The sequence below is a fragment of the Aegilops tauschii genome, chromosome 7 (genome assembly GCF_002575655.3).
Source record: "Aegilops tauschii subsp. strangulata cultivar AL8/78 chromosome 7, Aet v6.0, whole genome shotgun sequence".
Lineage (NCBI taxonomy): Eukaryota > Viridiplantae > Streptophyta > Magnoliopsida > Poales > Poaceae > Aegilops > Aegilops tauschii.
Genome location: NC_053041.3, coordinates 421,666,926 through 421,691,582, shown reverse-complemented (window position 1 = coordinate 421,691,582; position 24,657 = coordinate 421,666,926). Strand labels below are relative to the sequence as shown.

Genomic DNA, 24,657 nt, shown 5'->3' with positions numbered 1-24,657 from the left:
CCAATGAGTGTTGAGGCTCGCGGAGGATATCGTTATGTTCTCACTCTCACTGATGATTTAATTAGATATGGATATGTCTACCTGATGAAACACAAGTCTGAAACCTTTGAAAAGTTCAAAGAATTTCAGAGTGAGGTTGAGAATCAACGTGACAGGAGAATAAAATTCCTACGATCAGATCGTGGTGGAGAATATTTAAGTCACGAGTTTGGTGCACACTTAAGGAAATGTGGAATAGTTTCACAACTCACGCCGCCTGGAACACCTCAGAGAAATGGTGTGTCCGAACGTCGTAATCGCACTCTATTGGATATGGTGCGATCTATGATGTCTCTTACCGATTTACCGCTCTCATTTTGGGGTTATGCTTTAGAGACTGCCACATTCACTTTAAATAGGGCTCCGTCGAAATCCGTTGAGATGACACCGTATGAATTATGGTTTGGGAAGAAACCTAAGCTGTCGTTTCTAAAAGTTTGGGGATGCGATGCTTATGTCAAGAAACTTCAACCTGAAAAGCTCGAACCCAAGTCGGAAAAATGCGTCTTCATAGGATACCATAAGGAAACTATTGGGTATACCTTCTACCTCAGATCCGAAGGCAAGATCTTCGTTGCCAAGAACGGGTCCTTTCTAGAGAAGGAGTTTCTCTCGAAAGAATTGAGTGGGAGGAAAGTGGAACTTGATGAGGTGATAGTCACCCCTTCCGAACCGGAAAGTAGCGCAGCGCAGGAAAATGTTCCTGTGGTGCCTACACCGACTGGGGAGGAAGTTAATGATGATGATCATGAAGCTTCGGATCAAGTTACTGAACTTCATAGGTCCACAAGGACACGTTCCGCACCAGAGTGGTACGGCAACCCTGTCCTGGAAATCATGTTGTTAGACAACGGTGAACCTTCGAACTATGAAGAAGCGATGGCGGGCCCGGATTCCGACAAATGGCTAGAAGCCATGAAATCCGAGATAGAATCCATGTATGAAAACAAAGTATGGACTTTGACTGACTTGCCCGATGAGCGGCGAGCCATAGAAAACAAATGGATCTTTAAGAAGAAGACGGACGCAGATGGTAATGTGACCATCTACAAAGCTCGACTTGTCGCTAAGGGTTATCGACAAGTTCAAGGGGTTGACTACGATGAGACCTTCTCACCCGTAGCAAAGCTGAAGTCCGTCCGAATCATGTTAGCAATTGCCGCATACTATGATTATGAGATATGGCAGATGGACATCAAAACGGCATTCCTTAACGGCTTCCTTAAGGAAGAGTTGTATATGATGCAGCCGGAAGGTTTTGTCGATCCTAAGAATGCTAACAAAGTATGCAAGCTCCAGCGCTCAATCTATGGGCTGGTGCAAGCATCTCGGAGTTTGAACATTCGCTTTGATGAGATGATCAAAGCGTTTGGGTTTACACAGACTTATGGAGAAGCCTGTGTTTACAAGAAAGTGAGTGGGAGCTCTGTAGCATTTCTCATATTATATGTGGATGACATACTATTGATGGGAAATGATATAGAATTCTTGGAAAGTATAAAGGCCTATTTGAATAAGTGTTTTTCAATGAAGGACCTTGGAGAAGCTGCTTATATATTAGGCATCAAGATCTATAGAGATAGATCAAGACGCCTCATTGGTCTTTCACAGAGTACATACCTTGACAAGATATTGAACAAGTTCAGTATGGATCAGTCCAAGAAGGGGTTCTTGCCTGTATTGCAAGGTGTGCAATTGAGCACGGCTCAATGTCCGACCATGGCAGAAGATATAGAAAAGATGAGTGTCATCCCCTATGCCTCGTCCATAGGGTCTATAATATATGCCATGCTGTGTACCAGACCTGATGTAAACCTTGCCGTAAGTTTGGTAGGAAGGTACCAAAGTAATCCCGGAAAGGAACACTGGACAGCGGTCAAGAATATCCTGAAGTACCTGAAGAGGACTAAGGATATGTTTCTCGTTTATGGAGGTGACGAAGAGCTCGTCGTAAAGGGTTACGTCGACGCTAGCTTCGACACAGATCTAGATGACTCGAAGTCACAGACCGGATACGTGTACATTTTGAATGGAGGAGCAGTAAGCTGGTGCAGTTGCAAGCAAAGCGTCGTGGCGGGATCTACATGTGAAGCGGAGTACATGGCAGCCTCAGAGGCAGCGCAGGAAGCAGTCTGGATGAAGGAGTTCATTACCGACCTAGGGGTGATTCCCAATGCGTCGGGCCCGATGACTCTCTTCTGTGACAACACTGGAGCTATTGCCCTTGCGAAGGAGCCCAGGTTTCACAGGAAGACCAGGCATATCAAGCGTCGCTTCAACTCCATTCGTGAAAGTGTTCAAAATGGAGACATAGATATTTGTAAAGTACATACGGACCTGAATGTAGCAGATCCGTTGACTAAACCTCTCCCTAGGGCAAAACATGATCAACACCAGGACGCAATAGGTGTTCGATTCATCACAATGTAACTAGATTATTGCTTCTAGTGCAAGTGGGAGACTGTTGGAAATATGCCCTAGAGGAAATAATAAATGGTTATTATTATATTTCTTTGTTCCTGATAATTGTCTATTATTCATGCTATAATTGTATTGTCCGGAAATCGTAATACATGTGTGAATACATAGACCACAACGTGTCCCTAGTAAGCCTCTAGTTGACTAGCTCGTTGATCAACAGATAGTCATGGTTTCCTGACTATGGACATTGGATGTCATTGATAACGGGATCACATCATTGGGAGAATGATGTGATGGACAGGACCCAATCCTAAGCATAGCATAAAAGATCGTGTAGTTTCGTTTGCTAGAGCTTTTCCAATGTCAAGTATCTTTTCCTTAGACCATGAGATCGTGCAACTCCCGGATACCGTAGGAGTGCTTTGGGTGTGCCAAACGTCACAACGTAACTGGGTGACTATAAAGGTGCACTACGGGTATCTCCGAAAGTGTCTGTTGGGTTGGCACGGATCAAGACTGGGATTTGTCACTCCGTGTGACGGAGAGGTATCTCTGGGCCCACTCGGTAATGCATCATCATAATGAGCTCTATGTGACTAAGGCGTTAGTCACGGGATCATGCATTGCGGTACGAGTAAAGAGACTTGCCGGTAACGAGATTGAACAAGGTATTGGGATACCGACGATCGAATCTCGGGCAAGTAACATACCGATTGACAAAGGGAATTGTATACCGGATTGATTGAATCCTCGACACCGTGGTTCATCCGATGAGATCATCGTGGAACATGTGGGAGCCAACATGGGTATCCAGATCCCGCTGTTGGTTATTGACCGGAGAGGCGTCTCGGTCATGTCTGCATGTCTCCCGAACCCGTAGGGTCTACACACTTAAGGTCCGGTGACGCTAGGGTTGTAGAGATATATGTATGCGGAAACACGAAAGTTGTTCGGAGTCCTGGATGAGATCCCGGACGTCACGAGAGGTTCCGGAATGGTCCGGAGGTGAAGAATTATATATAGGAAGTCCAGTTTCGGCCACCGGGAAAGTTTCGGGGGTTACCGGTATTGTACCGGGACCACCGGAAGGGTCCCGGGGGTCCACCGGGTGGGGCCACCTATCCCGGAGGGCCCCGTGGGCTGAAAGTGGAAGGGAACCAGCCCTTAGTGGGCTGGGGCGCCCCCCTTGGGCCTCCCCCCATGCGCCTAGGGTTGGGAACCCTAGGGGGGGGAGCTTCCCCCTTGCCTTGGGGGGCAAGGCACCCCTTCCCCCCCCTTTGGCCGCCGCCGCCCCTTGGAGATCTGATCTCCCAAGGGCTGGCGCCCCCCCAGGGGTCCTATAAATAGTGGGGGGGAGGGAGGGCAGCAACACACAGCCTTGGGCGCCTCCCTCCTCCCCTGCAACACCTCTCTCTCTCTCTCGCAGAAGCTTGGCAAAGCCCTGCCGAGACCCGCTACATCCACCACCACACTGTCGTGCTGTTGGATCTCCATCAACCTCTCCTTCCCCCTTGCTGGATCAAGAAGGAGGAGACGTCGCTGCACCGTACGTGTGTTGAACGCGGAGGTGCCGTCCGTTCGGCACTCGGTCATCGGTGATTTGGATCACGGCGAGTACGACTCCGTCATCCACGTTCATTGGAACGCTTCCGCTCGCGATCTACAAGGGTATGTAGATGCACTCCCTTCCCCTCGTTGCTAGTATACTCCATAGATGCATCTTGGTGAACGTAGGAAAATTTTAAAATTATGCTACGATTCCCAACAATAACGTCTCTCACAAGCATAACATGATCAAACCAGAACTCATTGAGTGTTAATCACATAGTGATGTGAACTAGATTGTTGACTCTAGTAAACTCTTTAGATGTTGGTCACATGGTGATGTGACCTGTGAGTGTTAATCACATGGTGATGTGAACTAGATTATTGACTCTAGTGCAAGTGGGAGACTGTTGGAAATATGCCCTAGAGGCAATAATAAATTGGTTATTATTATATTTCCTTGTTCATGATAATCGTTTATTATCCATGCTAGAATTGTATTGATAGGAAACTCAGATACATGTGTGGATACATAGACAACACCATGTCCCTAGTAAGCCTCTAGTTGACTAGCTCGTTGATCAATAGATGGTTACGGTTTCCTGACCATGGACATTGGATGTCGTTGATAACGGGATCACATCATTAGGAGAATGATGTGATGGACAAGACCCAATCCTAAGCCTAGCACAAGATCGTGTAGTTCATTTGCTCAGAGCTTTTCTAATGTCAAGTATCATTTCCTTAGACCATGAGATTGTGCAACTCCCGGATACCGTAGGAATGCTTTGGGTGTACCAAACGTCACAACGTAACTGGGTGGCTATAAAGGTGCACTACAGGTATCTCCGAAAGTGTCTGTTGGGTTGGCACGAATCGAGACTGGGATTTGTCACTCCGTGTAAACGGAGAGGTATCTCTGGGCCCACTCGGTAGGACATCATCATAATGTGCACAATGTGACCAAGGAGTTGATCACGGGATGATGTGAGTTACGGAACGAGTAAAGAGACTTGCCGGTAACGAGATTGAACAAGGTATCGGGATACCGACGATCGAATCTCGGGCAAGTAACATACCGATTGACAAAGGGAATTGTATACGGGATTGATTGAATCCTCGACATCGTGGTTCATCCGATGAGATCATCGTGGAACATGTGGGAGCCAACATGGGTATCCAGATCCCGCTGTTGGTTATTGACCGGAGAGGTGTCTCGGTCATGTCTGCATGTCTCCCGAACCCGTAGGGTCTACACACTTAAGGTTCGGTGACGCTAGGGTTGTAGAGATATTAGTATGCGGAAACCCGAAAGTTGTTCGGAGTCCCGGATGAGATCCCGGACGTCACGAGGAGTTCCGGAATGGTCTGGAGGTGAAGAATTATATATGGGAAGTCCAGTTTCGGCCACCAGAAAGTTTCGGGGGTTATCGGTATTGTACCGGGACCACCGGAAGGGTCCCGGGGGTCCACTGGGTGGGGCCACCTATCCCGGAGGGCCCCATGGGCTGAAGTGGGAAGGGAACCAGCCCTTAGTGGGCTGGGGCGCCCCCCTTGGGCCTCCCCCTGCGCCTAGGGTTGGAAACCCTGGGGGTGGGGGGCGCCCCACTTGGCTTGGGGGGGTGGGGAAAGCCACCCCCCCTTTCCCCTTGGCCGCCGCCCCCTTGGAGATCTGATCTCCCAGGGCCGGCGCCCCCCAGGGGTCCCTATATATAGTGGGGGGAGGGAGGGCAGCAGCACTACAGCCCCTGGCGCCTCCCTCTCTCCCTGCAACACCTCTCCCTCTCGCAGAAGCTTGGCGAAGCCCTGCCGAGATCCCGCTACTTCCACCACCACGCCGCCGTGCTGCTGGATCTCCATCAACCTCTCCTTCCCCCTTGCTGGATCAAGGAGGAGACGTCGCTGCTCCGTACGTGTGTTGAACGCGGAGGTGCCGTCCGTTCGGCACTCGGTCATCGGTGATTTGGATCACGACGAGTACGACTCCATCAACCCCGTTCATTGGAACGCTTCCGCTCGCGATCTACAAGGGTATGTAGATGCACTCCTTTCCCCTCGTTGCTAGTATACTCCATAGATGGATCTTGGTGATGCGTAGAAAATTTTGAATTTCCGCTACGTTCTCCAACAGGACCATGTTTTTAATTTCAAGGGCTTGACCAAGGGTCATCGAGTGCTCAACCGCAACAGGGCCTGCGGCCATTTGACATGGCCGGCTACTTTGCCCCCGATGCACTACTCGCTGACCTTTTTTCGCAGGCGTTTCCGGATGCGCAAGACTGTCTTCGATCGTTTGTACCATGGCGTCCGGTCCTACATTGACTACTTCATTCTGAAGAAGGACGCTGTGGGAACGATTGGCTTCTGGTTACCAGAAGCGCACGGCCGCACTCCAAATGTTTGCATATGGCACGACTGCTGATTCGTGGGACGAGTACCTACCGATGTATGAGAGCACATGCAGAGATGCCATGGTCAGGTTTGCAACTGTCGTGGTTGAGGTGTTCAGACCTCAGTACCTGAGAGACACCAAGAGGCTCTTGGCAATCTCAGAAGCAAGATGATGGCCAGGTTTGCTTGGATCTCTTGACTGCATGCATTGGAAATGAAGAGTTGTTCGAAAGCTTTGCAAGGGCAATATCAGAGTCATGTTAAGAAGCCCACCATCATTCTTGAAGCAGTTGCATCACAGGATCTTTGGATTTGGCACGCTTTCTTTGGCATGTCCAGGTCTCACAATGACATCAATGTGCTGCAACGATCGTCGTTGTTTGTGAGGCTGACTGGAGGAAAAGTTCCTCATTGCCACTATATTGTCAATGGACACGAGTACAACATGGGCTACTATCTGGTTCACGGTATCTATCCTCCATGAGCTACCTTTGTCAGCACCATCTCAAACTCAATTGGCCAGAAAAAGGCTCACTTTGCCCAAAGACAAGAAGCAACTAGAAAGGATGTCCAGAGGGCATTTGGAGTTCTGCAGGCCCGTTTTGCAGTTGTTCGTGAACCTGCTAAACAATGGGATCCGGAAACCTTGTGGGAGGTGATGACATATTGTGTGATTATGCACAACATGATCGTCGAGGATGAGGGCGACGATACTGCCGCAGCTCTGGAATTTGAGAACATGGGTGATCCTATCCAACTTCCGGACCAGAATCCGGTTACATTTGAGTTTATTCAAATGCATCAACAAATTTGGCATCGACCAACTCACGAGCAGCTGAAAGAAGATCTGATTGAGTATGATCAGTGGGCGGTTAAAGGAGACAACAATGTTGGGTTGCATTTTCTGAACTTTTTAAAATTTAAACAAGTGCTGCATGCGGCTATTTGAACGTCTGTACCCTTTGCATGCGACTATTTAATTGTGCGGACTTTAAAAATATATGCAAAAAACCGGATGTATGCTAATGACGTTGATGTCGTCTTTTCGTATTCGTGTCCGTCCGTGGACTGGTCTTCTGTTTACGGAGGGATGGGGAGAAAATTTGTGGGTCGAGATGCTCTAACAAGCAAACAGACAGCACGGCATCGGCATGAAAGTATACAAAGCAAGTTGTGAGAGCAAGGGAGGAAAAAGAAAGAAAATTGGGCGGAGAAAACCGTGAACTTAGAATAGAAAACGGTAGTCGACGGCAGTACGGCACGGCGCCGCTCGAAACCCCCACATCCATCGCACCTCTCCTCCCAAATTCCCAATCAGTTATACTACACGCCTGCCTCCCTCCCTCCGTCTTCCTGGACCCAAGGCCAGATCAGATCAGCTCAGGCCGCCTCCGCTTCCCGACCCCAGTTCCAATTTCGATTCCCACCCCCACCCCCGCCCCTCGGGACCGAGGAGGAGGAGGAGGAGGAGGAGGATGGCGATCGTGTACGCGCTCGTGGCGCGGGGCACGGTCGTGCTGGCCGAGTTCGCCGCCGTCTCGGGCAACGCCGGCGCCGTCGCCCGCCGCATCCTCGAGAAGCTCCCCTCCGAGGCCGAGGCGCGCCTCTGCTTCGCGCAGGACCGCTACATCTTCCACGTCCTCCGCTCCCCCGCCGACGGCCTCACCTTCCTCTGCATGGCCAACGACACCTTCGGACGTCAGTACTGCTAACCCCCTCCCTCACTCAGCCTCTAGTTAGTCAGTTATGCTGAATTCAGGAAGCTCTTGTTAGATTCGGCTTCTCCTCTCAGCGGGATGTGCGGCAAACATGACGTGATCTGAGATGTTGGGATAGAATTGCGTTTTTCGGTTCATCATGGACAGTTCTTTCAGTTTTGTGTACTGAAGCAGACCAATTATAGATCATCATCATGCCTTGCCAGCATCTAGTAGTCTATGTGCAATCATTCTGCTTGTTGCTAACACTTTGCCATGCCGTCTGTTCATGATGCAGGGAGAGTTCCCTTCATTTATCTCGAGGACATCCAGATGAGGTTCATGAAGAACTATGGCAGGGTCGCCCATTCTGCGCTGGCCTATGCCATGAACGACGAGTTCGCCAGGGTGTTGCACCAGCAAATGGAGTTCTTCTCCAGTAACCCCAGTGCCGACACGCTCAACCGCCTCCGGGGTGAAGTCAGTGAGGCAAGTACCACGAGATGCTTGCATTTGGGACATTTCTGTTGTATGTCCTTAGTTAGCAGTGCTGGGCTTACAGTGCTTATGCTTGCAAAAACCTGCAGATACACACCGTCATGGTTGACAACATAGAGAAGATTCTGGACAGAGGCGACCGCATCTCGCTTCTTGTAGACAAGACCTCCACAATGCAGGACAGCGGTTTTCACTTCCGCAAGCAATCCAAGAGGCTTCGGAGAGCTCTCTGGATGAAGAATGTCAAGCTTCTGTAAGTTCTACACATCTCTATCTTCCATAATTTACTTTCTACAATGGTTTTTATAGTGTGCAAATCCCTATTTATACCAGAAAGCACCTCCAGATCTGGTATCTACAAAACCAGATTCCAGCCTGTTAGAGTTTTCCATGTCTCCAGATTCAGTCTGGCTGGAAACTGTCATTTCCGAACAAAAGCAACTGTTAGTTTCATGAGAAACACAAGATGGAGAAATTATGTGTTTCGCTTAAAGAATATATGGGGAAATGATACATATAAGAGTGAATTACACTGTTCGGGTAAGGAGTAATTTTAGAGGAGCTTTCGTAATTTCAACTAAATTCTAGAGCTCTGTAAAGAAATACCCCTCATCCAAACATCCCCTAAATCTATTGTTTAATTGATTAAGTTAGTGTGGTGTGTCATGACTGAAATCACTGAAACCCCTGTTCCGAGTAGGAAACCCCTGTTCAACTAAATTCTAGAGCTCTGTATTGGCAAGTGCAGCCAAGCAAAACCAATAGCTGTCTATAACACCATAGTTTCATTTTTATGCACTTCTACGTGTTTGGCAGCTCCTGAGATGTTTCTTGTTCTGTGTTTGTTGCAGAGCGGTGTTGACGGGGGTCATTGTGCTGCTACTTTACCTGATCATTGCTGCTTTCTGCGGAGGCCTATCCCTTCCATCGTGCAGATCATAGAACACTAGCTCTACACCTCCATACATGATGTTCCAAGTTCGGCTCAGCTTCCAGAGCTAAAACCTTATGTTTTGGTCAACAGATTCGCAGTTGAGTTCTCGGTAGATTGTTTTTGCTCATACAAGTCGATATGAAATGTTTGTACAAAAACCGGGTCCGTGTGTACAGTATGAAATGTCGTTTGTGCTTCCTTTGGGTATGTTGTGGCACTAGTTAGAGTTGCTCGGTGCACTGGTTCGTCGAAATTATTACTGATGTATAGTACCTCCCTTTCTGGAAAAGATGTGAACACTGAACAGGGCATGTTTCCTTTTTATCTTCTTTTTGCTTACTCTGCTTGGGCGTTGAGCAAATTGTCAGCTATATTGCGATGGATGTTTTGGAAGCAGTAACGTCTGTAGATCTGAATGCTTTTGTGCTCTGCTTACATCTTGGATGGTGTGGAAGCAGCGCAACGAGAGTACCTTAGAGCATGCCAGGCCTTCCCTTCCCTGCTCGCCAGGATTAGAGCGGAAGCCAGGGTCCGGCATCTGGGCTCCTACTAGGCCATCTCCCAGGCTTCGAACTTGTTTTTCTTTTGACTGAACTGAAGCGCAAGGCTCTTGCGTCGTCCCGAGAAAATAAGCACTTCTGTGCAATATTATGGTTGGGTTTTTGAGTTTACTCAGCTGTAGTACTCCCTCCCTTTATTTTTACTCCGCATAAGATTTGTTTGAAGTTAAACTATGCAAACTTTGACAAATTTATATTAAAAAATATCAACATTTTACAATACTAAAGTTTTATAGTATGAAATTTAATTTCATGATGCATCTAAAGTTATTGATTTTGTTTTGTGAATGTTTATATATTTTTATAAAGTTAGTCAAACTTTATAATTTGACTTGATATAAGTTTTATATGCTGAAGGAGGGAGTACATCATTGCCATGCCAGCCACCTTGTTTGAACTTTTGCCTCTTTATTTTTTTTGCTCAAATATGTGAGGGTATCTGTACGCTTCGTTTTTTAAGTTGAACTGCTCCCGGTCATGTCCTGTACTCCTATTCCGGCATCGGTGAAATGCAGAGCAGTTAGAAAAGCAAATTCCAGCGAACTAAGCAACCACTCCTGCAAACCCAAACACACTAACTACATCCCTCTCAACTTCTTCACCATCAAGCTCTTGAATCAATCATTCCTCCAACTATTCCATTACCTCTGCACCTGATCTGCATGCTCCATGTGTGCATATATGCTGCATTGCGGCATGGTCTCTACGCAGCAAGCAATCTTCATCTTCTTCTCAATCTCCCAGACAAGCAGGAAGCACCTAGCAGCTGAGCAGAGCAGCCAGCCATCCCAGCCAACATGAGCAGCACCAACGAGGCCACCGTCATCCACATGGACGACACCACCGGCAAGGCCCCGGCTACGGCCGCGCCACCGCCAGCAGCCGCACCCGCGCCGGTGCAGCAGCAGCGCAAGTCCGGCGGCGGCGTGCCGTTCATCCTGCGCAGCGGCGCCGAGGGCTTCCGTCGCTGCATGGCCTTCGTGGACCTGCTGCTCAGGGTGGCGGCCTTCGGGCCCACGCTCGCGGCCGCCATCTCCACGGGCACCTCCGACGAGACGCTCTCCGTCTTCACCGAGTTCTTCCAGTTCCGTGCCAGGTTCGACGACTTCCCGGCCTTCACCTTCTTCATGGTCGCCAACGCCGTCGCCGCGGGGTACCTGGTGCTGTCGCTCCCCTTCTCCATCGTCGGCATCATCCGGCCCAAGGCGACCGGCATCAGGCTGCTGCTGCTCGTCTGCGACACGGTCATGGTGGTGCTGGTGACGGCCGCTGCGTCTGCGGCGGCGGCCATCGTGTACGTGGCGCACGAGGGGAGCCGGCGCGCCAACTGGGCGCCCATCTGCATGCAGTTCCACGGCTTCTGCCAGCGCACCAGCGGCGCCGTCGTCGCCTCCTTCCTCGCCGTCCTCGTCTTCATCGTCCTCGTCCTCCTCTCCGCCTGCGCGATCCGCAGACAACGCTAGGCTACCTACGTGCCATCGCCGACCGAGGTCGCTCCATGCTTTTGAATCCATTCTGGTCTTGATTGTGCTTTCTTTACTTTACTGCGATTTGATCATCGATTGTGCTTTCTGCGCCATCTCATCTCATATACTCCTGCTCTCTGGTGTAAGGTGTTCGTCAATCAATTGTTCGTCGATCACTGTGGAATGTAACTATGTAAGTGTATTGATTAATCAATTTGAACATTTTCGATTTCCAGCGCGAAGCAAGCAAACAAGAGAGAAATTCAGATGGTCAGTTCCATCATCCATCTCATATATACTCATGTACTCTGCAATGCAGCAGTGTTAAGTGTATCGATCAATTTCAACATTTCCGATCTGTCTCCATCCCATCAGCTGGCAGAACAAACGAAAAATAAAGAAAGAAAGAAATGCAAAGCAGAGATGCATGGATGAATGATGATGGCAGTATATATCACTGTTGCTTCTGGTTTTGCTTGCTGCGGTAGTATGCCATGCCTCGGATGCCGTCGGGGTCCATGGCGAATCCCAGCGGGCGGTAGAACCCGACCACCCTGGGCTCGGCGTAGAGCACGATGTTGCCGACGCCCTTGCGCCGGAGCTCCGCCACGAGGCGCTCCATGACGGCGCGGCCGAGCCCGAGGCCCTGGCACGACGGCTCCACCACCACGTCCCACACAACCGCGTTGAACACCCCGTCCCCGGCCGCGCGCGCGAACGCCACGGGGCGCCCCGTCGCCTCCGACGCCAGCCATGCCACCTCGCTGTGCTCCAGCGCGCGCCGGAGACGCTCCTCCTGCCGCCGAGGGAACCCCACGCGCGCGAACACCTCGTTCAGCGCCGCCACGTCCAGGCCCTCCGCGGTGCGCCGCACCGCGAAGCCCCGGGACGACAGCTCCGAGTCCGACACCGTCAGCTGGACGCCCGCGACGGCGCCGCCGGCGGACGCGGCGGGACGGCGCAGGAGGAACGGGTTCCTCCTCGGGCTGAGCTTAACGGCGGCGTGGAGGAAAGCGCGCGCGCGGACGCGGGGCTGCAGCTGCGGTTGTTGCATGGCTGATGTGCTGATGGCTTCGGACTCCTGTGGCCATGGACTGCTTGCTTATCCTTCCCCGTCTGTTAGCTTAGCTTTCTTCCCGCCACTAATTCTGTTACACAGGTTGTCGGGGTTATCTGCAAATATTAAAAATACTGATACTTTACGCAACTAGTTTCAGCTTACTTTTCTTTTCGCGAATACGGTAGGATGCGTATCTTTTCATTGATATGTTGGGAGTGTGTATCAAGCATTGCAGAACAGTCTTCGCAGTATAGCTAAATCCAGCGAATTGACCTCCACGCATACAGATCGTCTTTCTCCCCTTCCTGTGTTCTGTACCAAGCCTGGAGCTAGGGCTAAGCAAAATCTAGGCGAGCTCGCTCTCTGTGCTGGTCCCTCCTTACACCAGATGCGCCCTCCCCCCTTCCCCGGCTGATTAGGAGCCAACCATCCTCTTTTTACTGATAAAGGATCCACGGTATAATCACTAATTTTGGTTCTTCTATCCACGTTCCCAATACTTCGGTTCGCCGATTCAATGCAGTGGCATTTGGTAAGTTGAATAGTATGAGCACCGAATCAATGTGCGACATGCAGTTCAAATGGATAATTTTACCAGTAATTATAGGCGACTGGAAAAATAGATGAGGGGAAATATATTTGTACAATCTGTATGTCAAGCACAAGGTTTGACTCCCTGTTTTGATCCTTTATTAGTAAAAATTATTAAGTAGAAAGTGCACTTTGCATTGTCCAACTTAACTTATTGAATGCATTGCAAGTTCATCTTCGTGATTTTATTATATAGTTCATCATTTCCCTGAAACTGGTGTTTTCAGTTCGTATATACAATGTAGTAACCCATCAGTCGCAGAATGTTGGCATTCCTTATAATCCGTTTGCAAAATCTCATAAATTATGAGGTCCCTGTAATCTGCAGTATAAGGGATACAAAAATTATCCTCAGTTGCAACTATAAGACTGGAAAATAGACAGTTAGTACTTTTATATGAAGATATCAGTGCTCCAGCAGGCCTTGGCTCATGTTTATAATTTTTTTTTGAAACGTGGGGCAAAAGATTTGCCCCTTTTCATTAATTAGGAGAGGGAAAAGGTCTTTCAAAGTTACAGAGGACAAGAAAATAAAAGCCCCAAGCATGGGGTGCATATCACATCCGCACTACCCTCCCGGTAGAATGTGGCCCAAATGTTTCGCCCCCGCGGTCGCCCAAAGAATCGCCGCTTTTTGGATGGTGCAAAGAAGGATGGTTGGAGGAGCAAAGTTGCGTCGAAAAACCCTTGCGTTCCTTTCGTCCAGATCGACTTGCATACTCATGTTTATAAATGTTTCCACGTGATGGTTAATACTTTTATATGAAGAAACCAGTGCTACAGCATCCGTCTCCTCGAGCTTAGTGCTTGCATAACTCAAGCTTAGTGCTAGCAGGCAGAATACAGGTACTGCCAGCCTGCTTATTTTTTTCAATGTCGGTGTTCAGCGTTTACTCAGTTTAGGGCCATCAGTTGCTAAATGTTAGAAGGGAGAGAGATGATTGATGGAATAGTTGTTGTATTGCTTGAGCCTCGTGGGCATATATATATATAGAAGTACAATGATCTACTTGGAGTACAAGACAAGCCAGAACAAATCCTAGTCTATCTCGTCTTTCCTAATAATCAATATACTCAACATCCCCCGCAGTCACAACGGTAGCGACGCAGACGGTAAGAGTGGAGAAGAATCCGAAGGCAAGCCGACGGACATCCCCCCACAGGCATAACGGTCGATGCATCGCGGAAGTCGTGGCGGGAGTGAAACCCGACGGGGTTGCTCAAGCAAGGCGGTAGCCCTTTGTGCCGTTTGTCGAGGTAGCCGAGAGCGTAGGTGGTGAAGCCGTAGTCGAGGTAGCCGTGCGAAGAACGCTGTGGTCGGTGTCGAGTCGGGGGTCGCCGGTGTCGAGGTAGTCGCCGTGGAGCCGCGGAAGAAGAGCAGCGGCGGGGGCGGCCTAAGGAGGCGGCGGCGGCTAGAGAAGGAGCGCGGCGGCGGTGCTCGAAGTAGGCGATAATGAACCCGACAGCGTGACGAAGACCGGCGCGGACGGTGACGTTCTCGCGCCAAGGGAGGCGGCGCGACACATATCACGTGGAAGTCAACGCGCGTGGATGGCGGTGGACCGCGGGCCGCAGCGTTACGGCCCGAAGGGGCGACGCAACGGCGATGGGCAGGTCGGGGCGACGGCGGAGAAGACCTCAGGGCGGTTGCAGGGATCGCGTGCCACGCTCGCTACGGCCCGACGGGGCGACGCAGCGGCAGCGCGAGGGTCGGTGCAGCCTCAGGGACGGCCTCGGTGCGGCGGTTGACCGCGGGCCGCGGCACTACGGCCCGAAGGGGCGACGCAACGGCAGCGCCAGGTGGTGCAACCACGGGACGGCTTCAAGGTGACGGTGGGGATCATGTGCCGCGGCACTACAGCCCGAAGGGGCAACGCAGCGGCGGCGCAGATCGGTGCAGCCACGGGAAACCACGGGGCGGAGACGCTGCGGTTTAAGGGACGATGCAACTGCAACCCGTTGCTCGATCGGTGAAGAGACGCGTAAACTTGAAGTTGATCTTCACTTAATCTTACGGAGACATGCATTGGGTGATCCGCCGAGACGCGCGATTAGCAAAATTGAGAAGACGCGGACGAGCGGTTATGCACTCCAGCCCGTGTAACACGTCCTTGTCCAGAACGTGCACCCGTGCACGTGTCTTCATGTGCATGCATGTGAAGCCATGGCTTCTGGATGCGGACGGTCAGAACGTGCACCCGTGCACGTGTCTTCATATGCATGCATGTGAAGCCATGGCTCCTGGATGCGGACGGCGGACTAACATAAATAGTAACATCACATATATCTACTAAAATAGATGATGTGACAAGTAATAAATAAATAAAGAGAGATGTGGTAACATAGTTAGTTACTACTAGTATGAGTAACATCACACATATCAAGGCAAGATGAGTCTATAGCCTAATAAATGAAGTGTTGCATGTTACCACACATATGTTACTCCTCACTATAGAGGTAGTAACATAGAGTAGTAACATGCCCATGTTACTACCCTATGTTACTACCCATTGTGGCTAGTCTTAGCGGCAGCCACACTAGCGCATGCGCGTGACCGGCAGCAGCGCAGGACGCGTGAGGAGCCGCCGCGTCAACAGATGACGCCGCTAAAGCGGGGTGCCGTGCAGCAACCGATTGATCCGATGTCGAAGTTGACGCGCGCTGCAGATGACGAACGGTGGCGGGTGACGCAAGCCGATATGAGATTGGAAAACCAAAAAAAACTACCAATCAAAACGACCGACGAGAGAGAAAAAAAGCCGAATCAAAGGATCGGGAAAAAGACTCTCTAGGGCAGCCGTTCAACATGACCGACGGACGAACCCTAGGTACGGGCGGCGCGGCCCCCGGCGGCGGTCATGGAGGCCAACCGTTCCGGGGCGGCGCGCTGGTGCGGAAGCAGCTAGGGTTTAGAACCCGGAAACTGATACCATGTTAGAAGGGAGAGAGAGGATTGATGGAATAGTTGTTGTATTGCTTAAGCATCGTGGACATATATATATAGGAGTACAATGATCTATTTGGAGTACAAGACAAGGCAGAACAAATTCTAGTCTATCTCGTCTTTCCTAATAATCAATATACTCAACACTAAAATCTAGTTTAATCATAGATTGTTCCTATCATCGACGCCTGCAACTCTACACTAACATTGACACCGGTGTGTTTGTCGCAGATGGATCAATTGCTTCATTAGATAAAAGAAACAGCACACCCTGCCAACAATACGATAATTCTCGTTGAGTCAACATATATTCAGGACCATACCTTCCAGAGGTATACTCTAATAATACGGTACTTGTATTGCAAGTGAAGCATGAGCAGAATAGGTAAATCGTAAGGGTAAAAGTTTATCCTCAGCTGGTGCAGCAAGACTGGAAACAGACAAACGAGCAGTATGATTATAAACATTTTCCATGTTTTCCTAGTAAAAAGAAAGTTTCCATATGACTATCAGTACTTGCATATGAACAAGTTAATACCTGGGATTTATGGTACAAGTCTACAGTATATTATTTGCTACTCAACTCTTGTCACTCACTTCGTTGATTTTGAATGCCCTTTTTGATGCCCAAGTGAGGAAACCGTCACTAATTTTCATGTTCCAGATTTATCTTGCCAGAATTCTCACTATTAGAACCTGTACTTACAACCAGTTATTGTTCCTGACTTCATTTTTGTGCAGGTTTGATGCAATTGAGGATTAACCCATGTTTTCTTGTGCATCGGCGGGTGAAGACGTTCATGGCTGGGGTCACAAGCGCTTAGATTAGGAAGAAATAAATCATGTAGATGTAGTACGTGGCTTTTGAAGTTCAGATGGACAACTTTTGTAAAGTTTATGTTAGTTTTTGTATCAAATTCTTGCGATGTTCCCACATGTAAATATCCTGACGTTTTACATGGAAATAGCTCAAAAATATTGTGTCCACCGCGATCACATAATTCAGTTATAAACCTTCAAGCATGACAACTGATTGAAGAATAGATCACATGCATCTTTTGCCAAAATCATTTAACACTGCAATTCAGTTTGTGAGAATTTTTGTTGCACTTTGAAGGCCTAAATTCAGTTTACGCTGCATTGCATTTTTCCAAATAAGGTTGTACAGTATTTCCGGATTTTACATTTCCATTGGAGTACATCCTGCAACAATCTCATTTTATTTTCTGAGTGAGATGTGGATGTCCTAGGAAAAGGTCCATAACTAACAGCAAGGGAAAGATGAAATGCATACTGATCTTAGGTTCCAGGTAACAACATCTCAAGATGCCTGGGCAAGATTATCATGTTAGCAGTAGAAGAAAATGTTTTTATTTGTTAACTGTACACCAGTCTCAGGGCCTGGTTCAGTGGTACAGGAAGAGGAAGACATGAACAGGGTTTCAGATGTCGTTTCGTCGATTTAGCTACGCTTCAAGGTCTCCTTTGCAAAACGTACCAGCAGCCAACATCTTAGATATATCCTGTCCCTTCCATTACGATCTGAGGGCTCATGTGTAGCTGGTGCATCTGGTGCATGAGTTATCTCGTTGCACAGGATACATCCTGTGGGGGGGGGGGGGGGGGATGGCAAGCTTACTATCTTGTGCACAGGAGGCAAGAAGTAAGCTGCAAAGCGTTGGTGACGGGTCGCTCAGCCCGTGTACAAGGTGTGGTGACTACTCAAGTAATGATCTAAGTCCGTGGGCGCCCGCTCTAGCACACGAGCATGGCAAACTTACTATCTTGTGCACAGGAGGCAAGAAGTAAGCTGTAGAGCGTTGGTGACGGGTCGCTCAGCCCGTGTACAAGGTGTGGTGACTACTCAAGTAACGATCTAAGTCCGTGGGCGCCCGCTCTAGCCCACGAGCATGACAAACTTACTATCTTGTGCATAGGAGGCAAGAAGTAAGCTGCAGAGCGTTGGTGACGGGTCGCTCAGCCCGTGTACAAGGTGTGGTGACTACTCAAGTAACGACCTAAGTCCGTGGGCGCCCGCTCTAGCCCACGACCGGGCCTCATCTTGCATAAACGCAATCAATCTTGGCACGGAGGGGGTCTCACCATCGAAGATGCAACCATTGCGGTGGCGCCAGATAGACCAAGCCGTTAAGACGGCCAGCGTGGCGAGTCCTTTACGGTGGCAGGCGGGGGAGCTGGAGATGGCCAACGTGCACCATGGGAGGAATCCCTCGTTGCCTGATTGTGCGCAGACGGTGGCACGAATCCAGGCAAGGATGTCATGCCAGACTTGCCTAGAGAAGGGGCAGCCGATGAGGATGTGCTGCATCGTCTCCTCAGACTGATCGCAGAGGACACATCGGTCGTTGTGTGTGTGGGGGGGGGGGGGGCGTGGCGGGCGAGTCTCGCGGCGGTCCAGCAGCGGTCCAAGTCAGAGAGCCAGGTGAAGATCTTGACGTGGAGAGGGGCCCAACATCTCCAGGTAATGCGCCAGAAAGGGGCGTCAGTCGATCCAGCGAAAAGCGCCCGATAGCACGACCTTGCAGAGTACTTGCCGTTGGCCGTCCAGCGCCAAGAGAGGTGGTCGGGCGTGGTAGAGAGGGTGAAGGGTCGGAGCAGCTGCCACAAGTGCACATACTCGACAAGTGCTCGAGGAGTCAGCGCGCCATGAAGATCAGCGATCCAGCGTCGATCAGACAGCCCTTCGGCGACCGTGCAGGACTTGCGTCGCCGTCGTGGTACGAGAGGTAGCAGCGAAGGGGCAATGTCGGCTATGGATTTCCCATGGAGCCAGTAGTCCGTCCAGAAGAGGCATGAACGGCCGTCGCCCACTGTCCAGGTGGTAGAAGTTCTGAATATAGCCGTAGTGTCGGCGTCACTCGGGAGGTGCAGGTGCACCCAAGGCTTGGAAGGGTCGGTGCGCTGCAACCAAAGCCAGCGGGCACGCATGGCAATACCCTGACGATGAAGGTCAGGGATCCCCAAACCACCAAGCTCGAGGGGTCGACAGACGCGCTGCCAGTGTACAGGCCCGTGGCCATTCTGCGTCTCCTTGCGATCATACCAGAGGAATTCGCGAAGGATCCGGTTAATCTGCTTAAGCACGGGGGGGGGGGGGGGGCGGCAGAGAGCAAGAAGCACCAAGATGTGGGAGGGCATCGCCGATAGCACGTGGCAGACTAGAGCCAGCCTCTCGCCACGGGAGAGAAGCATGGCACGCCAAGAGGCTAGCTTCTTGGAGAGCTTGTCGGCGATCGGTTGCAGAGAAGAGGCGGATGGCTTCCTCACCGAGAGGGGGATCCCAAGATAGGTCATCGGGAAGGGCGCCACGACGCAAGCAAGCTCAGTGTTGATCGTGAGTAAGTCCGGGTCCTCGCACCGGATGGGGGTCGGCGAGCATTTGGTGAAGTCCGTGCGGAGCCCAGAGACCTCACCAAAGACATGAAGGAGCTCGCGGATGACTTGCAGGTCCTGGCGAGGGGGATGGCAGAAGATGACGACATCGTCCGCAAAGAGGGAGATGCTCGAGGGGGCATGTCGGGTGGTAAGTCGCTGAAGCAGGCCATGGCGGTGCGCATGGAGCAGCAGGGAGTTCAGAGCGTCGATGGCGATCGCGAACAGCATGGGGGAGACGGGGTCGCCCTGGCGAAGCCCTTGGGCGTGCGCGCGCGGGGGGGGGGGGGGGTCCGTTAATGAGGACCCAGGTGCTGGCGGTGAATAGAATGATGGAGATCCACTCAATCCAGCGTTTGCCGAAGCCAAGGTGACGCAACACGTCGAGGAGGAATGGCTAAGAAACGGTGTCGAAGGCCCGTGCGATGTCGAGCGTGAGGAGAACCCTGGGAACTCGTAGGTTGTGGAGCTGGCATGCGGTCTGTGCTACCTCTTGAGCACTGCGTTGGTTTTCCCTTGAAGAGGAAAGGGTGATGCAGCAAAGTAGCGTAAGTATTTCCCTCAGTTTTTGAGAACCAATGTATCAATCCAGTAGGAGGCCACGCACGAGTCCCTCGCACCTACACAAACAAATAAATCCTCGCAACCAACGCGATAAGGGGTTGTCAATCCCTACACGGTCACTTAAGAGAGTGAGATCTGATAGATATGATAAGATAATATTTTTGGTATTTTTATGATAAAGATGCAAAGTAAAATAAAAGGCAATAAAAATAGCTAAGTGTTGGAAGATTAATATGATGGAAAATAGACCCGGGGGCCATAGGTTTCACTAGTGGCTTCTCTCAAGAGCATAAGTATTACGATGGGTGAACAAATTACTGTTGAGCAATTGACAGAATTGAGCATAGTTATGAGAATATCTAGGTATGATCATGTATATAGGCATCATGTCCGAGACAAGTAGACCGACTCCTGCCTGCATCTACTACTATTACTCCACACATCGACCGCTATCCAGCATGCGTCTAGAGTATTAAGTTCATAAGAACAGAGTAATGCTTTAAGCAAGATGACATGATGTAGAGGGATAAACTCATGCATTATGATATAAACCCCATCTTGTTATCCTCGATGGCAACAATAAAATACGTGCCTTGCTGCCCCTACTGTCACTGGGAAAGGACACCGCAAGATTGAACCCAAAGCTAAGCACTTCTCCCATTGCAAGAAAGATCAATCTAGTAGGCCAAACCAAACTGATAATTCGAAGAGACTTGCAAAGATAACCAATCATACATAAAAGAATTCAGAAGATTCATATATTGTTGATAGATAAACTTGATCATAAACCCACAATTCATTGGTCACAACAAACACACCGCAAAAGAAGATTACATCGAATAGATCTCCACGAGAGAGGGGGAGAACATTGTATTGAGATCCAAAAAGAGAGAAGAAGCCATCTAGCTAATAACTATGGACCCGAAGGTCTGAGGTAAACTACTCACACATCATCGAAGAGGCTATAGTGTTGATGTAGAAGCCCTCCGTGATCGATGCCCCCTCCGACGGAGCTCCAGAACAGGCCCCAAGATGAGATCTCACGGGTACAGAAGGTTGCGGTGGTGGAATTAGGTTTTTGTCTCCGTATCTGGTAGTTTGGGGGTACGTAGGTGTATATAGGAGGAAGGAGTACGTCGGTGGAGCAACAGGGGGCCCAAGAGGGTGGAGGGCGCGCCTAGGGGGGTAGGCGTGCCCCCTACCTCGTGCCCTCCTGGTTGATGTCTTGATGTAGGGTCCAAGTCCTCTGGATCACGTTCGTTCCGAAAATCACGTTTCCGAAGGTTCCATTCCGTTTGGACTCCGTTTGATGTTCTTTTTCTACGGAACTCTGAAATAGGCAAAAAACAGCAATTCTGGGCTGGGCCTCCGGTTAATAGGTTAGTCCCAAAAATAATACAAAAGTGTATAATAAAGCCCAATAATGTCTAAAACAGAAATATAGCATGGAACAATCAAGAATTATAGATACGTTGGAGACGTATCAAGCATCCCCAAGCTTAATTCCTGCTCGTCCTCGAGTAGGTAAATGATAAAAACAGAATTTTTGATGTGGAATGCTACTTGGCATAATTTCAATGTAATTTTTCTTAATTATGGTATGAATATTCAGATCCGAAAGATTCAAGATAAAAGTTCAATATTGACATAAAAATAATAATACTTCAAGCATACTAACTAAGCAATTATGTCCTCTCAAAATAACATGGCCAAAGAAAGTTCATCCCTACAAAATCATATAGTTTAGTCATGCTCCATTTTCGTCACACAAGAATGCTCTCATCATGCACAACCCCGATGACAAGCCAAGCAATTGTTTCATACTTTAGTAATCTCAAACCTTTTCAACTTTCACGCAATACATGAGCGTGAGCCATGGATATAGCACTATGGATGGAATAGAATATAATGATGGGGGTTATGTGGAGAAGACAAAAAGGGAGAAAGTCTCACATCAACGAGGCTAATCAATGAGCTATGGAGATGCCCATCGATGATGTTAATGCAAGGAGTAGGGATTGCCATATAACGGATGCAATAGAGCTATAAATATATGAAAGCTCAACAAAAGAAACTAAGTGGGTGTGCATCCAACTTGCTTGCTCACGAAGACCTAGGGCACTTGAGGAAGCCCATTGTTCGAATATACAAGCCAAGTTCTATAATGAAAAATTCCCACTAGTATATGAAAGTGACAAAACAAGAGACTCTCTATCATGAAGATTATGGTGCTACTTTGAAGCACAAGTGTGGCAAAAAGGATAGTAACATTGTCCCTTCTCTCTTTTTCTCACTTTTTTTGGGCCTTCTTTTTTTTTTATGACCTTTCTCTTTTTTTATTCCTCACTTGGGACAATGCTATAGAAAATGATGATCATCACACTTCTATTTATTTACAACTCAATGATTACAACTCGATACTAGAACAAAGTATGTGAAAGGAACTAGATGACGACTAGAGGGGGGGGGTGAATAGGCGTTTTAAAACTATTACAGATTTGGCTTTATCATAATGCGGAATTAAACTAAATGGATACTTTTCAAGCACAAATCCTAAATATGCTAGGCTCAACTAAGTGCACCAACAACCTATGCTAAACAAGATAGACACTTAAGGAAACTAGCAAGCACAAACTATATCACAAGATATGGAAATGTAGGAACAACTAAGCAATTCAACTAGCACAAGATATATCAATATGAGCAAGTATGAATTGCGGTAAGTAAAGGGTGTGGGTAAGAGATAACCACAAGTGAGTCGGAGACGCGGATTTATCCCGAAGTTCACACTCGTGAGAGTGCTAATCTCCGTTAGAGCGGTGCCGAAGCCAAAGCTCCGGGGCGTCACCAAGTGACTCACCGTATTCTCCTTTTCGAGTCACCCCCAACGGATGAGCCTCGATTCACTCGGGGTTGGTCTTGAAGGCGACCACCACACCTTTACAAACTTCTCCTGAGCACACCACAAACAAGGAAGCTTCCGGAGGAACTTGACCACCTAGGCCACTTCAACACCCTTCCCCGGAGCACACCACAAGAGGAAGCTTCCGGGGGAACCTTGGCCACATAGGCCTCTTTCACAATCTTCTCAATGTATCACCAAACCGTCTAGGAGGCGGAGGCCTCCAAGAGTAATAAACTCACGGGCTCACACTCGAACAAATCGATGCAGGGAGCTCAAACCAATGCAACAAATGCAATGCAAGGTCAAGCAACAAATGCTCAACTCACTCTCTCAATCTCATAAGATGCACTCTTGAAAGTAGGAGATTGAAGAGAGGGGATGCTTTGGATATGATCAACAAATGGCTCACTAATCCATCCACAAATCCCCCTTCACATAGAGGGGAGATAGGGGTTTGGGAGAGGTGGAGAGAGGCTCAAAATGGTGTTTAGAATGTGTGTTAACCAACCCCCAACCGGTGGGAGGAAAGGGCCCTTAAATAGCCAAACTCCGAAACTAGCCGTTGGGGCTCCAACGGGCATTTCCTGGGCACCCCGTGCGCACGGGGGTTGAGACCCCGTGTGCACAGTGTCCCGTGTGCACGGTACGAGCCGGTGTGCACGGAGTACCCAGAATTCTGGACAACCCGTGCGCACGGGGGTCAAAGACCCCGTGCACACGGGGTCCTCAGGACAGCCAGCAGCAGCCCACTAAAACATCGATAACTTGGGCATACGGACTCCGAATTCGATGATCTTGGGCTCGTTTTGAAGCTATGGAAAAGCCCAAGGTCCTCACATAGAGAACCACCCAAGATCAACAAGAAAGAATGATGCAAGTAATGCAAAGGTTTGAGCTCTCTACATGCGACGTGATCAAGCTACTTGCCCGAGAGTCCCTCTTGATAGTACGGCTAGCAAACCTATAATCCGGTCTCCTACCAAGCACTATGAGACCGGCAAAACTAGGAAAACCTAGCTAAGGTATACCTTTGCCTTGCACATTCAACATGAGCTTGATGATGACTTTAATGCTTGCCTCAAGTTGGAATCCCTTTCTTGTCCACGACCACTTGGTGAAGATACTCGAATTGCTTCCTCATGATGCAATGAGGGAAGCCTTATCTCAAGCCAATCTTCACATGCACATTATCATGATGTGGAACGCAAGCTTCAAAGCATATAACCTCCGGCTTCTCATCTTGCACTTGGACTCCTCGAATCCGATGACCATCACCACTTGATGTCATCCACACATAGGCTACACGAGATCTTTCCTTTTGATGCAAGCCTATGAGAAACACCTAACCCACATAGACATAACAAACATATAGCATGGGTTAGGTAACAAAGCACAATTCACAATTACTTACCATACCACTAGATCACTTGATCTCACGTGGTACATTGTTTGTGCTTTGTGAGTTGACCACTTAGATATACTCTTCGAGCTTCATCTTGGTCAACCAACATCTTTACTTCAAGCTCCATCTTGGTTTCTTGAAAGCCACAATGAACTCTTCATTTCACTTCATTGCTTCAAGACAATATCACCAAAGACTCTTTCATGACCATATCAAGTTCCACTATGAATATCATCTTGGTCACCAC

General features: G+C 49.1%; 4 protein-coding genes across 4 annotated transcripts; 2 read left to right on the top strand and 2 right to left on the bottom strand.

Annotated features, from left to right (window-relative positions):
- Positions 1–7,643: 7,643 nt before the first annotated feature.
- On the top strand, positions 7,644–9,849 carry LOC109752025 (vesicle-associated membrane protein 714). Its single transcript, XM_020310891.4, has 4 exons — positions 7,644–8,094; positions 8,392–8,582; positions 8,681–8,844; positions 9,443–9,849. Exons 1-4 carry the CDS (start codon positions 7,872–7,874, stop codon positions 9,531–9,533), a joined length of 669 nt encoding a protein of 222 aa, XP_020166480.1. The 5' UTR covers positions 7,644–7,871; the 3' UTR covers positions 9,534–9,849.
- A 1,033-nt stretch (positions 9,850–10,882) lies between these two features.
- On the top strand, positions 10,883–12,624 carry LOC109752018 (casparian strip membrane protein 2). Its single transcript, XM_020310884.4, has one exon. It carries the CDS (start codon positions 10,883–10,885, stop codon positions 11,546–11,548), a length of 666 nt encoding a protein of 221 aa, XP_020166473.1. The 3' UTR covers positions 11,549–12,624.
- Positions 11,814–12,605, bottom strand: LOC109752019 (serotonin N-acetyltransferase 2, chloroplastic). The gene has a single exon (XM_020310885.4). It carries the CDS (start codon positions 12,603–12,605, stop codon positions 12,006–12,008), a length of 600 nt encoding a protein of 199 aa, XP_020166474.1. The 3' UTR covers positions 11,814–12,005.
- Positions 12,625–16,342: 3,718 nt separating the features above from the next.
- Positions 16,343–19,770, bottom strand: LOC141027225 (uncharacterized). The gene is made up of 3 exons (XM_073504208.1): positions 18,702–19,770; positions 16,470–16,576; positions 16,343–16,417 (listed from the first exon to the last, which is right to left on the bottom strand). Exons 1-3 carry the CDS (start codon positions 19,768–19,770, stop codon positions 16,343–16,345), a joined length of 1,251 nt encoding a protein of 416 aa, XP_073360309.1.
- Between the last annotated feature and the right edge of the window lie 4,887 nt (positions 19,771–24,657).

Excerpts from the sequence above, each read along its gene's own strand:
- LOC141027225 (XM_073504208.1), bottom strand. The coding sequence starts at position 19,770 with ATGCTGTTCGCGATCGCCATCGACGCTCTGAACTCCCTGCTGCTCCAT. Across the intron at positions 16,577-18,701 it reads TTGGCGCTGGACGGCCAACG|TCTTGCTGCACCAGCTGAGG; the intron begins GCAAGTACTCTG and ends GTCTGTTTCCAG. Across the intron at positions 16,418-16,469 it reads TTAGAGTATACCTCTGGAAG|GGTGTGCTGTTTCTTTTATC; the intron begins GTATGGTCCTGA and ends TATTGTTGGCAG.
- LOC109752018 (XM_020310884.4), top strand. The coding sequence starts at position 10,883 with ATGAGCAGCACCAACGAGGCCACCGTCATCCACATGGACGACACCACC.
- LOC109752019 (XM_020310885.4), bottom strand. The coding sequence starts at position 12,605 with ATGCAACAACCGCAGCTGCAGCCCCGCGTCCGCGCGCGCGCTTTCCTC.
- LOC109752025 (XM_020310891.4), top strand. The coding sequence starts at position 7,872 with ATGGCGATCGTGTACGCGCTCGTGGCGCGGGGCACGGTCGTGCTGGCC. Across the intron at positions 8,095-8,391 it reads GGCCAACGACACCTTCGGAC|GGAGAGTTCCCTTCATTTAT; the intron begins GTCAGTACTGCT and ends TTCATGATGCAG. Across the intron at positions 8,583-8,680 it reads TCCGGGGTGAAGTCAGTGAG|ATACACACCGTCATGGTTGA; the intron begins GCAAGTACCACG and ends AAAAACCTGCAG.